The 15,727-nt window shown below is 37.3% G+C and overlaps 1 protein-coding gene across 1 annotated transcript; it reads right to left on the bottom strand.

Annotated features, from left to right (window-relative positions):
• Positions 1–6,230: 6,230 nt before the first annotated feature.
• On the bottom strand, positions 6,231–9,274 carry LOC101306327 (mediator of RNA polymerase II transcription subunit 6-like). Its single transcript, XM_004297578.1, has 5 exons — positions 8,983–9,274; positions 8,557–8,731; positions 8,226–8,295; positions 6,821–6,930; positions 6,231–6,627 (listed from the first exon to the last, which is right to left on the bottom strand). The coding sequence occupies exons 1-5, from the start codon at positions 9,213–9,215 to the stop codon at positions 6,466–6,468; spliced, it is 750 nt and encodes a 249-aa protein (XP_004297626.1). The 5' UTR covers positions 9,216–9,274; the 3' UTR covers positions 6,231–6,465.
• Positions 9,275–15,727: the final 6,453 nt, after the last annotated feature.

Genomic DNA, 15,727 nt, shown 5'->3' with positions numbered 1-15,727 from the left:
GAAATTTGTTTTTGGAATAAAATTTGTTTGGCTCAAAGTTACTTTTATAAGGTGTAAATTTTCTTTTTGAATAATAAGGAATAAATTTATTGCTTACTTTTTTCTTCCTTGAAGGAGGTAAGGGAGGTAAGCCATATTGTTCACAAAAATTTCCTAATTCATATTTAGCTGTTTTCTTATCTGACTTCATTTGAGCATTTAGTTTCATATCTATACACATTTTTAATCCTTCTTTTTAGATTACTGTAATTATATTTCTGTAAGTTAAAGAATCGTAGTTTATGTGACCTGTTTAATTACTAAGAACTTGTCTGATTTTATGAGCAAATAATTTTGGGAGGCCATTTATGAATTTTTCTTTTTCTAAGCATAACTCGAGAAATGAATACATCTTTGTACCATTTGAAGTCACATAAGGTAGGATACCTAAGGTTACTGAGTTGATCATGAATTCTGGATGTTATCTGACTAGGTGTTCCTATAAAATGTTGGATAATTATGTAAAATAAGGTATTAACAGCATCAGAAATTCTCATTCCTGTGCGTTCGTCAAAGATAAGAGTCCCATCTTCATCTCGTTTAATGGCATGTTTAATTGACGATCTAGAATCAAGAGTGAGATGTATGAATTCAACATATGTAAACTATAAAGGTAATACATTCTTTTTTATTACAAATTAATGTATTACGTCCTCTAAATTAAAACTAAGGCTCGTAATCGGAATTATCCGATGAGTCTTCTTCGGTGTCAGAATTAATTTCTGGTAATCTATGCATTTCCTCATCGCCAGAGTCTTCATCTGTTTCTTGATTTGGATCAACATCAATAAGCCTTGGCTCTTCTTCACGAATTCGCACCGAACGACCTGTTTTAAAATTATTAAGGCGAATGGTAGAGGAGTTAGGAATACCTATTGCGTTGGGCTCTTGATACGTAACATCTTCTTCCTCGTCTTCGGCGTCTCCAAGTGTAGCCGCCCGGTAAATGTTTCGAGGGTGCACAAGGTTGACTACTTTCCATGCGTCACCCTTACCAAGGTCATCAAAATAAAACACTTGTTTTACCGATGTGGCAAAAACGAACTGGTCATTTTCGTAACAACTTGTAGCAATGTTCACCGATAATATTCCGTACTGATCGGTCTTCATGCTCTGCGGCCTAGTATCAAACCATCTACACTTGAAGAGGTGCACTGTCATGCCTTGCCCATAAACGAGTTCCACCACTGAATGGAGAACACCGTAATAGTCAACTCCATTCCGCCCACCATGCGCCATCACCCCAGAATTATGTGTTCTCCGTCTACTGTCTCTCTGTTCACATATAAATTGCACGCCATTCACCTTGCACATCTGATAAACTCTTGACATTATCGGCTTCATCGCTAGAAGTCTTAGTTCGTGCGACCAATTTGGGTGACCATCAAATTAAATATGGTTCATCTGCAACCAACCATTCAACTGTAAATATGAATAATTATGCAATAAACATAAACACGTACAAAAATATTGAATTACGTACCCAGCCGCCAAAATAATTTGCGAACTCCCTGTTGTGGTACTCGAGATCACCTTGAATGTCTGGACAATATAGATGGATGTCTTTCTAGTATTCAACTTCTCGACAGTTAATCAATACCCACCAGTGGGCAATGACTAGCTCATGTGGTTGCAACTTGTAGGAGTCTGGCAAAATTCCATAAACTTCAACATCACTGGAGAGTATGGAAAGATTGAACTTCGGTACATCTACCGGTATGGTTTGCGGAGTTTCTTTCAACGCTCCTAAATACAACTTCATGTAGGTGACGCACTCGTGCGCAATATATGCTTCAGCTATACATCCTTCAGGCGCGGATTTATTAGCCACATAATCTTTGTAGTCTTCAAGTTGCCTATAAATCAAGTTGCAAAGTGTTATGATTATTGAACATGTATATTGAGGAATTCAGATGTAAAAAACGTACATTTCTATGGGATACATACAAGTGTAGTGTACTGGACCGGACCGGTAAGCAACAATTGCCCGGGAAGATGGATCATCAGGTGAGGCATGATGTCAAAAAAATTGGAGGAAATATCCTGTCAAATTTACATATGATATAAATGATGTCCTCTTGCATTTCCCAGAGGTTAGATTTTTTCACTTCCTGTGTGCATAACTTCTGGAAGAATCTTGCCAACGCTACTAACGGCTCCACCACCTGACGGGGAAGGAACGGTCGAATGAAAACAGGGAAGAGATGTTGTAGCAGGATATGACAGTCATGACTCTTCAACCCGTACATCTTATTGTCCCGGAAGTTCACACACCGGGCTATATTTCCTACATAGCCTGAAGGATACTTCACGCAACTCATCCACTTGAAAATTACGTTCTTCTGGTCAGGCTTCACGGTGTAAGGAGTTTGAGGCATTTTTTTCTTCCCTTCTTTCAACCACAGATGTCTTCTTAATTGCATTTTTTTTAGATCAATGCGTGCCTTAGGACCGTCTTTCGTCTTTCCCTCCAAGTTCAGCATTGTGCCCACTACACTATCGCAAACATTCTTTTCTATGTGCATCACATCTAGGTAGTGCATGATCAACAACTTACTCCAGTATGGGAGTTCCCAGAATATGCTTTTATGTGTCCAGAATTTGTACATGTCGGGTCTTTCAGGTATTGCCGCCACAATATTGGGATGATTGCTGAGCTGCCCAAAATCTTACTCATTAAGCACTTCTTCCCCTGTCCATCTTCTGGGAGGCACACCGTTTTCTACGGTCCCATCAAATGCCTGCGTATCAAACAGCAATTCGTGATCATATGAAAAGAGAGTACGGTGACCCAATTTGCATATCTTGTTGCAATGACTGCTGCTCCCCTCATCGCTAAGGCACTATGGACAAGCCTTGTATCCCCTAACAACGTTGCCCGACAACATCCCACGGGCAGGAAAATCACTGATGGTACCAACAACCATGACATGCATCTGGAACATCTCGTGCATGTACTTGTCATAAGTGGGATGACCAACGTCCCACAAAAACTTAAGTTCTTCAATCAAATGTCTCAAATACACATCGAGACACTTCCCTGGATAACCGGGCCCCGGAATCAACAAACTCAACATATTGTATTCCTTCTTCATGCACATCCATGGAGGAAGGTTGTACGGTACCAAAATCACCGGCCATACACTGTATTGAAGACTCATGTTGCCAAAAGGGTTAAACCTGTCGGATGAGAGCTCAAACCTCACATTTCGGACCTCTGACGCAAAATGAGGAAACTCCCTGTCTATATGCTTTCAAGCCTCCCCGTCAGCAGGGTGTATAAAGGTATCTTCGTCATGCAATCCCCTATCAGCGTGCCATCTCATAGCTTCAACCGTGTGTGAAGACATGTACAACTGCTCCAGCCTATCCCTCAACCGCTTCAGCCTGGGAAATACCGGAGTACCTTCACAGGTTTCCTATTGCCTGCAGGAGTCAGCTTATACCTGTCAGACTGTCAGTGTGACATACCGGACATGCGTCAAGGCCACCAAGGTCATTCCCTTCTGGATCTTTACCCCAAAAGAGAACGTAGTCATATCTGCATGCATGGATCTTGATGTAGGAAAGCCCAAGATCTTTCAGGATACATCGGACCTTATGATGAGTGGTAGGAAGACGATGACCGTGGGGCAGCATCGAAGCAGTGTACTGTAGATAATCATCAACAACCTTCACGGTCGATTTTGTCTCAACTTTAATCTTCATTACGTCCATCACACTTTCAAGAACGGTCTTCTGACAACCGGGGTACACAGGGGTCTGTTGGAAAGCAAGCAGTTTGTTGTACTTGTCAATACCAGCAGTGTTGACAACTCTAGGGAAGGGCTGCACCGGGTCAGGCATATACTGTCCTTGAGCGCATTCACCGCTCTCATAAGGAAATATGTCGTTGATGAAGGCTGTTGTTGGATCATTGGATGTACTGCCCGTCTCAGAAAATTGCCCATGATCATGCGGACCCCATGATGATGTTTCACCGTGATATAACCAACATGTGTACTTCTCCCAAAACCTGTTACTCTTCAGGTGCTGCCATACTTTGTCAATCGCAAATCGATGCATATCGCTGCGACACTGACATTTCGTGCACGGGCAATAGATAATTGTATTCCCGTTAGCATTATCCAGCGCATATTCCAGAAAACTCATAACTCCTTTACCATATCTTTTGTCCTATTTTGGAAGCGAAATCCAACTCATATCCATATCCTGAAAATATAACAAAATATATATGTATAACGGTAGCTAATTATTAATTAAATTATATGCCATATATAAAATTTCAATTCATTTAGTATATATTCTACGTACTATAACTAATTGATAACAAATTAATTAACACATATATATATATACTTAATAATTACATAACAATATTATATATATCAACATCATCACAAAATCATCATCAACAACTTCATACCATCAACAATATTATAAATTAATTAACATATATATATATATATCTACTACTTATGAACAACTTCGTATATATTATTAAATCATCAACCAAATTGATCAACATATATATATATATATATATACATCCAACGTACTCAAAATCGATCAACTCATAACAATATTATATATCAACATCATCACAAATCATCATCAACTCATATCATCAACAACTTCATACCATCAACACAATATTATAAATTAATTAACATATATATATATATCTACTACTTATGAACAACTTCATATATATTATCAAATCATCAACCAAATCGATCAACACATATATATATACATCCAACGTACTCAAAATCTATCAATTTAATCACACTCAAAATTGATCAACTCAAATAAAACTCAAAATCAACATATATACACATGTACGTACCTATATATAGCTCCACAAACTAATTATGGACAAATTTCGACAACACCCAAACTTTTTCTCCCGTTTTTTCTTCTCCCGTTTTTTTTTTCCCAGATGAGCTGCTGTCCAGATCTACAAATATAAAACACTTTAAAATTTCGTCGGCTAAAGAATGTTTAAAGTCATCGGCTAAAGAATGTTTAAAGTCGTCGGCTATAGTCTGTGAACTTTAGCCGACGAAATAAATTCTTTCGCCGATGAAATTAAAATTTCGTTGGTTAAAGTTGACCATAGCCGACGAAAATATAAATTAGCCGATGAAGGAAAAAAAAAATGATTCGTCGGCCTGGTTTTTTTTATTTCGTCGGCTAAAGTCTTTCTTCTAATAGTGAAAATAATTACTTTCATTTTCACGAACCCAACGAGACCATAAAAATGAGTTCGGTTTACAAGAAACTTACAAAGCCTTAGTTATTGGTCGACAACTCTGCATCCATTTATCTTAATTACCTCTATTAAACAATCAAGTTCGGTCTACAAGAAACTTGCAAAGCTTTAGTTATTGGTCTACGTACAACTCAACATCCATTTACCGTATTTCTAACAATCACATTTGTTTACATCCTGTTGAGAAGTTTCCGCTAAAATTTATATTTAGAAAAAAGAACATGGTACATATATATATATATATATATATATATATAATGTGTATAGCCTAGACATTTCACAACCCCTAAAACTTGTTAGAATTATAATTAGCTAGCTATCACTTCACCTTAGCCATCAAATGAAAATTTAAAAGGGTGGACAATGGACTAGAAACAACAACTGCTGTAAGAAATTGGAAGTCGACAAAGAGAGATGACAAGAGGATAACAGTTGGGAGTAATATATTTGGCTAAGGCACAGCTCATAACGGAAAATATCACCACTATCATTTGACTACACATGAGAGACTCAAAAGTCTTAATTGGCCAAGAGAAATAAGTTTAACAACACAAAGCTGGCATCAAACGCTTGCATCATAGAATAGATTCAAGGTTGGATAATATAAACATTCAATGGCATTTCCTTCATATTTTCATGGTCGGCACGCATTCCTTTTCACCCTATAACCGGGCAACAAATATCATCTTTTTTAATGACACTTGCTGAAAAAATAGAGACCAAGTCATTTAGTCCAAAGTATGTTCCTAGTGTGAGGTATATATAATAACCACTTGTTAAAGTAAACTGAAGAACAATAAACAAATATTCACGAACGACAATGCTCAACGGCAGCTACCATGAAATTGAAATCGACATTAGGCCAAATGATTACAACTGTTTCTTCGCAAATGACATGAAGAAATGTTTATATCAGAAACTTCCTAATCTTCAGTCCTGCATGAGTAATCAGACTACAAGATTACAAGCACTAGAATGACTAGATTCATAACTTTCAATTATGTGTAAGTCCCACTGTGCATGATTTGCTATTCAAAGGTCAAACGCTCAGATCTAAGCATATACCTCTGTTTCTCAAATATGCTGAAATTTGTTTCTCCTGGACCATTTGGTACCCTTAACATGATGTAAAGTTGGTAACTACCTCTAATCTAAAATTTCATTCTTTTAGCTGGGCCTTGATCGATGATGGGATCCACTGGAGGTTGTTGTGGCTCTCCAGCTTGCTGAGTTTCTGAGCCGTTCTCTGCTTCTCCAGTGGAGACGGGAACATAGCCTTCTGGGAATGGTGGTGGGGGTGGGGCTGGTGGCAGCTGCATAAACAGAGTGAAAAGTAGCGGTTAGTCCTGGTGATACATGTGTGATGCGAAATTAATTATATGTTTCAGATTATATTCTTGCACATGACCACACAAGAATCATAAAATCCAGCCAATCCTTTACTAATGCAGTTCATTATCGCAATATGAGCACAGAAAATACTTGTTTTAGGTCTTTGATAATTACCTTGCGCAATAACGATTGAAGAATTTGGTTCACACGATTAAATTCCCTCAAGTCAATTGTCTCTTTGCTAGCCTTGGGTTCAGGGGCTGCAGTCTCATTTTCAGGATCAACTGCATCACAGATATCAAACTGAGTTAAAACCATTAACATCAAAGTCACTGGCTCAAAAAAACAACCCAACAAATGGAAAAAGGTCATGATGTGCCAACACATACAGAAAACATTATTGTCCTATAATTATGCAAGACATGCAGAAGACTCGTTTACACATGCCTAGGAACAAGTTTATCATGTTTACGAAATAACAACTAACATATTTTCCCATGACTTGAAAGTAAATGTAGCACAGCAATGGTAATTAGCCTGTTGTGTGCTACTCTGCCCTATTCCTTTATACCACAATGAATATGAGAACTTAAACCTGTCCAACTACCACGAGACCATCCCCCAGAAAGGTGAACACTCCGCTGAGAATGACCCTTTACAACTATAATGGTCCAAGGACCAGAAGCCTTTAATCAAATTCTGATTGCACGGTTATGATTAGTGAGCCTACGTCAATTTCCCACAGATTTTAATAAATTCAAACAAGAAACAAATGGGGCCTTCACATCTGCATTTTTATTTTTATTTTTACTTCAAAAAAAAAATGCAGATCACAATTGGTATCATCCCCCAACCCTATGACAGAGCCTTCTCCCCATTCAACACATAAATCTAAACTCAAGCGCTGAAGAAACAATAGATATAGAAAATAACTCTGTTTTACCATACTTCATTAAAAAAGAAAAACTGGTTCATTTCCAACTTCAAGTCAGCATATCTGGTTTCTAAAAGCTAGTTTTCTTCAAGCATCTAATTCATATGTTTAAGCAACCCCATACTAGCTTTCATGGAGAACCAACATGAATCAGTTTTCATCAATCAAAGACCAAAGACTCAGTTGTACCCTCCCCTCCTAAAACACAGAGAATTCTCCAAGAAAACCTTCTTCCAAACATTTCATTAAAAACAGGACAGAAAATCCATAGTAATTATTTACTAAACACTTGGCCTGTAGTTCTAAAAAGCCAAAAACTAGTCATATTTCACACCAAACACAGAAACTCCTTTAAAAACCCATTATGCCAGCCAATCAAAAAGACGACCCAACATTGTCCAATCTATATACACTAAAAAGAAATGCTATCTCAAAAGACCGCATATTAAAATTCAATCAGCCATCATTTTATAATGTATCATTTTCACATATCCATCGGTATGCAAATAACAGAAGCCAATGTTCAACTTCATCTCAAATGCCACCGCATACTGAAATCAGTTATCCCATTCCTTCCACTGCCAGACATACTAACATTTGCTAAAAGATCAGATCATACAATGAAGAAATGCAGGGATCACATACCATATCCGATCTTCTCCAAGTTTGAAGAAGCAGTAGTGAAAGCCTTATGTATATGATGGATAGCGCGGTCCTACAGCATGTGCCAACAGATTATCAGGATGGAACAAAGACTTCTCCTTTAAATTTTGAAAGAACTATTCACAGAGCAAACCACTGCCAGTCTTAACTTAATGACTAAAATGGATATTAACTTAGCCTGGCTTCAGCTTCCATAAGCATACATTGAATATTACCTAAAACCTCCAGGTTCTATCCATGACATTGTTATTGCACCAAGACGTAATTTTCAATCGAATAAGTTTTGAACTGTTCAACCAATTAGAGAACTTACAACGCGAGCTGCAAAGACATTGCAGAGCTGTGGTGCCTGATATATCGAACCGTCCATCACATAGTAAGTCATCATGGCTGTAACTTTCTCCGGACTGTCCCTCTTTTGCTTACGGATAACAAACAGATGCGGCTCCTTAACGTCTACCAGCATGTACTCTATCCCCGTCATTTTGCTATAACACAGACCAGAAGTAACCATCAAAACCTCTCCCAATTATCAACCACACCTAATCCAATTGCTCATCACTAGGTTCTAATAATACATAACCAACCAATATAACACCAACCCTCTTCTAATAACACAATGTACCTTCAAATACTTGACACAAAATTCACAATTCAAAAACCCTAAACCAAAATATAATCGGAAAAAAAAAAAAAGAAACAAAACTTGAAGTTGAAAAGTGAGAGGGAGAGTACATACGAGAGGTGAGAGATATCAAGAGGGTGAATAGCGCGCTGACGGAGCTGTTCATTGTTACAAGTCCAGTCGTAGAAGGGGGAGATGGCGAAGTAATCAAAGACCAGATTACGATCGAGAGGATAAGAGCTCAGCCAGAGCTGGTCCTTGAAGCATATTCCGGTCATGTCCGTCCCCGGCGGCTGTGCTACGACTTGCGGCGGACCGCCCTCCATGTTCGGCGGCGGCGTCGCCATTGCTCACTCGCAATGCTCTGAATTGGGGTGGGTGGGCAAAATGGAAGGGAGAACAGCAGAGAGGTCGGGTTGTAGGATCAGCAACAAACCCAGATTTGGAGAATTATTTTTCAAATTTCTAAAACCCGCAGGATATATAGACAGGGCAGGAGGATGAATTCACCTCATCCAGACGCCGTCGTTTTGGGAATAAAAAGTGAATGGTGGTCAATTAATGTTACCGTACATTTTTTTACGAATCGGCAAAAATGGCTCGTGCGTTATTACGAATCGGCAAAAATGGTTCGTTTGTTATTCAGAATCCGCTAGAATGGTAGTGTGCGTTAATCATATTTTCTTGCTAAAGCGGTAAGTGCAGGCTCGGAATCAGGAATAGGCAAAGGTATGCTGCAGCACCTTTATTCATGCCATCGTCAGCACCTTTAAAAAAACAGTCCTCTCTATCATACCATCATACCAGCTTAAACTGCATAAGATCATAACCACTGATCATATATTCATGTGTCACAAATTATATTTTCTATGTTCAAATACAATCATACAAACATAATGGTATCGACTATCAGATGGATAAGATTGATTTTACATCAAACTTAAAACTATATAGAAAGAGCTGTTTTAGCTAGCACCTGGGCTTAGCTAGGTTCTATTGCAAGACACTGAAGACAGTTCTGTTTTTTTTTTTTTTGTAAAATGGGCTAAATCGGCCGCCCTCATGTCTTAACCATTAACGAAACCGCAGAATACAAAGGGGGGACATAAAACCTAAACCCCATATTGCCTGAACATCCCGAAATAATATCAGGAGTTCTCAATCCTATACATTCTAACAAGCACCATTTAGCAAGGAGTACATCAGTGACTACTCCATTTGCTTTACAATTTTGGCGACATACCAGCAAGACAGTTCTGTTTACTTCATGGGAAATTTCCAAAGGTTGGTTTGGGGTGAAATCTCGTCCCAAACTTCTAACTAGAGAAAAAGAGTGTACATTCCAAACTCTACATATCTATCGCATTCCAAATTCTATACATTCCACATTCTATATATCTATTGTTTTTCAAATGCTATATTATGCTATAATTTTGGCCCCATTGTCTCTTGTAATGATATCGAAGGGTTTCTCCGGTGGAAGTTTTAGGAGACCCAAAAAAAAAAAATTTAGGGCTTCATGCAATACATAGAACACAGAGAAAATTAGCCTACCCTATTTTCCAATCCTGATTCCGTTCCTAGGTAAGTGCGTTATAAAATTCAGCTAAATTGGCGCGTATATGGTTCTACGAATTGGCTAAAATGGTGATTGCGTTGATTTGTCAAAATAGGTACATGCGTTATTACGAATCCGGTCAAAATGGGTATGTGCGTTATTACGAATCCGTCTAAAATAGGTATGTACGTTATTACGAATCAGTCTCAAAAGGTACGTGCGTTATTGTAAATCCACTAAAAAAGGGTATGTGCCTTGTTACAGATGCACCTAATATGGGTATGTTTGTTATTGCGAACCGGCCAAAATTGGTACATGCGTTATTACGAATCCGCAAAAGTAGTATGTGGGTTATTAAAATTTAGCAAAAGTGGTATATGTGAATGTCCATTATATGGTGCGTCTATTGCCATTCCACATGTGATTGATTTATTGAAATGTCAAAATAACCTAATGTAAAATTACAGCAAGACACAATAAGTTATTAAAAATCATAATTTTTTATCTTTTTATTTTGGATGAACACATACGTACTTCCTAAACCCTAACCCAAACTTTTCATATTCGGTCGTTCTATGTCTGAAGACGCTAGCATTCAACATGAAGATGAGATGAACTGTTTGTATTTTTTTTTTCTTTGTTGACGCTTCTATCTATCCCTTTACTCATTATTTTTCATATCGATGTTGTATGTAAATTCTCATGTACAACTATACCGTTTTTATAAACAACACATAGATTAGTTTTAAAAACTTAGAATTATGAAGTAATGGAGAAAAAAATGTAGGGTGAACAAAGTATAATTGAGAAAGATGTATTTTAGTTATTGTAAATGGGTGAACACAGTATAATTGAGAAAGATGTATTTTAGTTATTGTAAATGGGTGAACAAACTAGACTTACAATTAAAAATACATAAATGGGGTGTGTGAAGAGTTTGTGGGGTGACAATAGACGCACCCCCATTATATTATGAATCTGTCCAGATTAAATAGATGTGTTATTAGTTTATCACAGACTAAATTCATATCTTTCAAATATCAAATGAAATTCAATCAACTTATCCGGTAATCTAGTGGATCGATCATTACATTCATAACCAAATCCAAGTCAATATTCAGCAGATTAATATATGGTCCATTGATCAAAGGTTAATTCTCTTTTTTTTATAAAGATGTCAATCCTTGATTAACTCAGCAGGCAATACAAAAACGATCACCCTCAACGTTAGAAAGAACCTTTTGTTAGATACTACTACAAATCCACACATAACCAAGAGCCGCGACTCTTAATGCACAAAAACCCAAGTTCTTGTCATTTTCATGATTTTCAAACACTCATAACATTGGTCCCTTACACTTTTTGCTACTATTTCATTTGACCTTCATTGTTCGCTAACTAGAGTTCAGAATGATAAATTAGTTTGGGGTTCACATTCAAAACCAATTGATTATGTGTAGAGTGGTCCAAACCCTTATAAACTCACATGTAAGGTCTCATATTCCTGGGAAGCCCTTCTAATGAAGACCCTTAAGTTGAGGACTTGTTGAAAACTTTTCGGCTTATCTCATCTTTCGATCTTATATCTACATCTTTACCGTTCAGTTTATAGATATTTATGAATAGATCATTTATCCAAATTTTAGCTATATTGAAAATTGTTAAGACATTCATAAGTGTGATTTATCAATTATGAACTTGAACGATTCATATTTGACATATTTGATTCGTCCATTAATTTAATCTAGTTTGTTATTTTAATGAACACCAATTTCGCTAAAAATTTGTAGAAATGATCTACTCATATAAACATAAAAACTGAACGGATGAGATGTCAAAATGTGATCGAAAAATGAGTTTTTTAAACCATAAACCGAAAAGTCCTCAACTTAAGAGTCCTCAACTTAAGAGTCCTCACTAGAAGGGCTCATATGAGATTAATATCTCAACACGCCCCCACACGTGTGGCAAATTTTCAAACTTAACATGTGAACAACTATTTGGGTGACGTGGAGTCTGTGTAACTGTTACGTATTCACACGTGAAAATGAGTAACCCGCTCTGATACCATGATGAAGTAGTACGAGATTCACATCCATTTTAAATGTGAACCCCCGACTACTTCATAACAGAGTTAGTAAAAGAAAGGTTGAAAAATAATTTGATGAATTGCACAAAAACCCCAATTTTGGTATTTTTGGTGATCTTCAAACACGCACGACGTTGAGCCCTTACATGTTAATACAATGCCTCCCACGTTTCATTTGGCAGCAGTAACCACAACATGGGGCATTTTTTTTAGTGCATAACCAATCTCACAAAAAATTTAATCAATCTGGAAATTGTTTAACCATTTGATTAGCAAAATCTTAATTTTAATTTATTTGTTTACGCTATTTTCAATGAGCAAATGATATAGAATTAATGAGAAATAGGTTTCAATATGTTTCGTGCACTTTCTCCTCCCTTATTTTCATCATGAAAGTCTGGAAACAGAAGCAATTTAACTAGCAGCGCTGTCTGTAAGAGTCACAAAAAGACAAAACTCTTAACAGAGGAAAGAGTACCACCGAACCAATTAACTATAACAAATTTCATAAGCCGAAAATAACCCTACCAAAACCAAGCCTCGGAACAGTACCGACTACCGTACCGAGCATGATCCAATAATCCATAGAAATGCAAGCTCCGAATGAACATGGAGAACGAATGAACATATTATATGATCAATGTCAAAACGTCGATCTTATTAGGGGATGTCCTTATGCTCGGATAAATGAAATTATTAGGCAGTTTACACCCGAGGCAAAGATTGCGGCAACACGGCACAGATTGACTTTGGACTCGCAAAGATCAACGGAAAGATACTGTGCCCAAGGCTAGCTATTAATCCATTCAAGATACCACAACTTTGACCAAGTGATGCATCTTCAAATCTTAATTTATGGACCTTGCACATGATTACTCCCTAATCATACTCTAATATAATCTACCTCGATTGTTCTTCTTCTCACTTACAACAGATAGTTAGTTTCTACGAAGTTTCCGGGGAGTTGGTGAGCATTCATTTGTCAACGGGAGAAAATTGGTTTGAACTTTGGTGGTGTGATCGTGTAGCTAAAACAAAATCGAGTTGTCATTTTGATAAGTCTTGACCTTACTCAGAATGATATGTCGACATATCTGAATTATTAGCTAGGTTTTTATGGGGCCGGGTTAACCGATCACCGGCTCATATGCCTGTAATGCTCATCGACAAACTCATCTGGTGGCCATCCCTTTAAATAGATAGCTGCAATTGCATGGCAAATTCTCTGTTAGCTCTTTGAGTTAATTAGATTGTGGAATAAAATCCCTTTAATTAGACTATGTATTCACCTAGATTCTCTAAGTTTTACTATATCAGAGCAAGTAGTAAAACTATATAAATGTTGCTGTGGAGAGGTAAAGTGAGTGGTTACCATAGATAAGGGCTGGGTAAGGAAATGACACTAATACTCATCCAATTTTAGCGAGTTAACTCCGTCATGGACGACATGTCCGAATGTTGGGTCGGGCGGGATAATTGAGGTAATATTCTGATAGTTTCTGAAATTGATCTACTAATATATAGAATGGCCCATACTTCGTGTACTTTTCCTCTATTTTTCTCGTTGTTGGACTCTCTATTGACACTAGGGATGTCAATAATCCCCAGCGAGGCAGAACTCCAGTGGAAACCCACCCCTGACGGGGAGAGAAATCGGGGACTAATGGGGAATAGGGATGGAGATCCTCAATCCCTATTATTCAAGATTGGGGATGGGGCAGGGATGGTATATATTATGATCTCCATCCCCAAACTCGCCACAATAATATATACATATACTTTAATTTAAATAAATAATTAATATATCGGTTTTATATTAATTTACTTTTTAAATATAGATCACAAATTCATGCATTTAATACTTTGTTTTAATAGGTACATTTTACAATATAAAAGACATACTACGGTGCTTAAGTTAAGAGAGTTATTGATTAGATAAAAAATCGAAACTTTTAGTTACTAAGATTGAGATGAGAAATGTTTTGACTTTTGCACTCACTAAATTATATATGATTGATGAATTTAATTACATTATTTTGATTTAAGAAAGACAATATGATAAAAAAGAATATATTATTTATTAAATTCTTAATGGGGATTGAGACGGGGATGGAGGTCTAGTCCTCATTGGGGATGAGGACGGAGAATCCCCAGTATAGTTTTATTGGGGATTGGGGCGGGGATGAGAGTAGAGAATGGCTTCGGGGATGGGGATGATATTTTGATCCTCATCCCTAACCTGCCCCAATACCAATTCTAATTGACACGGACCTTATGATATCGCATAACATGTAAACACACACTACCAGAAGAAAGGCTTTAGCCGACGAAAAAAAAAAACCAGGCCGACGAATTATATTTTCGTCGGCTAAGATGGACTTTAGCCGACGAAATTTTCCTTCGTCGGCTAATTTAAATTTTCGTCGGCTTTGGTCAACTTTAGCCGACGAAATTAAAATTTCGTCGTCTGAATAATTTTTTTCGTCGGCTATAGTCTGTGAACTTTAGCCGATGAAATTTTTAAAAGTTTAGCCGACGAAAATATAATTTCGTTAGCTAAAGTGCCTTATATTTGCAGATCTAGACAACAACTCATCTGGGAAAAAAAAAACTATACATAGAACCTTCAAACGCAAAAAAGTCGTGAAATAAGATATGACCAGAATGGTGAAATACGTCTACGGTTGAAAAATCACGGTATTCCGGTAAAGTCTCGGTGCCGATAGTTGCGGTCAATGCAATTTACCCTTATTATTCACTATGCTGCAGATTTGGCGTTTGGTGTCCGATTGACTATTGTGATACTTTTCCGGAAGCGCAACGGCCCTACGAGTCAAACTCATCGCTATGCCATGAAATATGGGCCTTTTTGGCCATCCGAGTCCGTTTAGGGCTTCAAAATGCAGTTTTCTTATTTCTGATTAGAGTTGACCATTTCGATCGAGCCCTTAATGTTGTCGAATCCAGTTGAATTTTTTACCATAGACATCTTTCGTCATAATGATCATATTTGACGGTCGAATTTTGGTTTGTGAATTTTAGTCATCGGAATCACAACGTGTCTACTAATGTTGTATAACTTGTTTAGTAGGTTATACAACTTTGTGAACCAACTCTACATAGGAAGCAAAATTATCAAAAATCTTGTGAAATAAGATGTGTTCAGAATGGTGGAATACGGCTATGGTTCAAAAATCACGTAAATCTGGTAA

The sequence above is a fragment of the Fragaria vesca genome, linkage group LG4 (assembly GCF_000184155.1).
Source record: "Fragaria vesca subsp. vesca linkage group LG4, FraVesHawaii_1.0, whole genome shotgun sequence".
In the NCBI taxonomy this organism is placed as follows: domain Eukaryota; kingdom Viridiplantae; phylum Streptophyta; class Magnoliopsida; order Rosales; family Rosaceae; genus Fragaria; species Fragaria vesca.
Note: the sequence above shows the minus strand (reverse complement) of the source record. Positions and strands in the feature narration are given on the sequence as shown.

Excerpts from the sequence above, each read along its gene's own strand:
- LOC101306327 (XM_004297578.1), bottom strand. The coding sequence starts at position 9,215 with ATGGCGACGCCGCCGCCGAACATGGAGGGCGGTCCGCCGCAAGTCGTA. Across the intron at positions 8,732-8,982 it reads CTTGATATCTCTCACCTCTC|CAAAATGACGGGGATAGAGT; the intron begins GTATGTACTCTC and ends TCTGTGTTATAG. Across the intron at positions 8,296-8,556 it reads ATGTCTTTGCAGCTCGCGTT|GACCGCGCTATCCATCATAT; the intron begins GTAAGTTCTCTA and ends CACATGCTGTAG.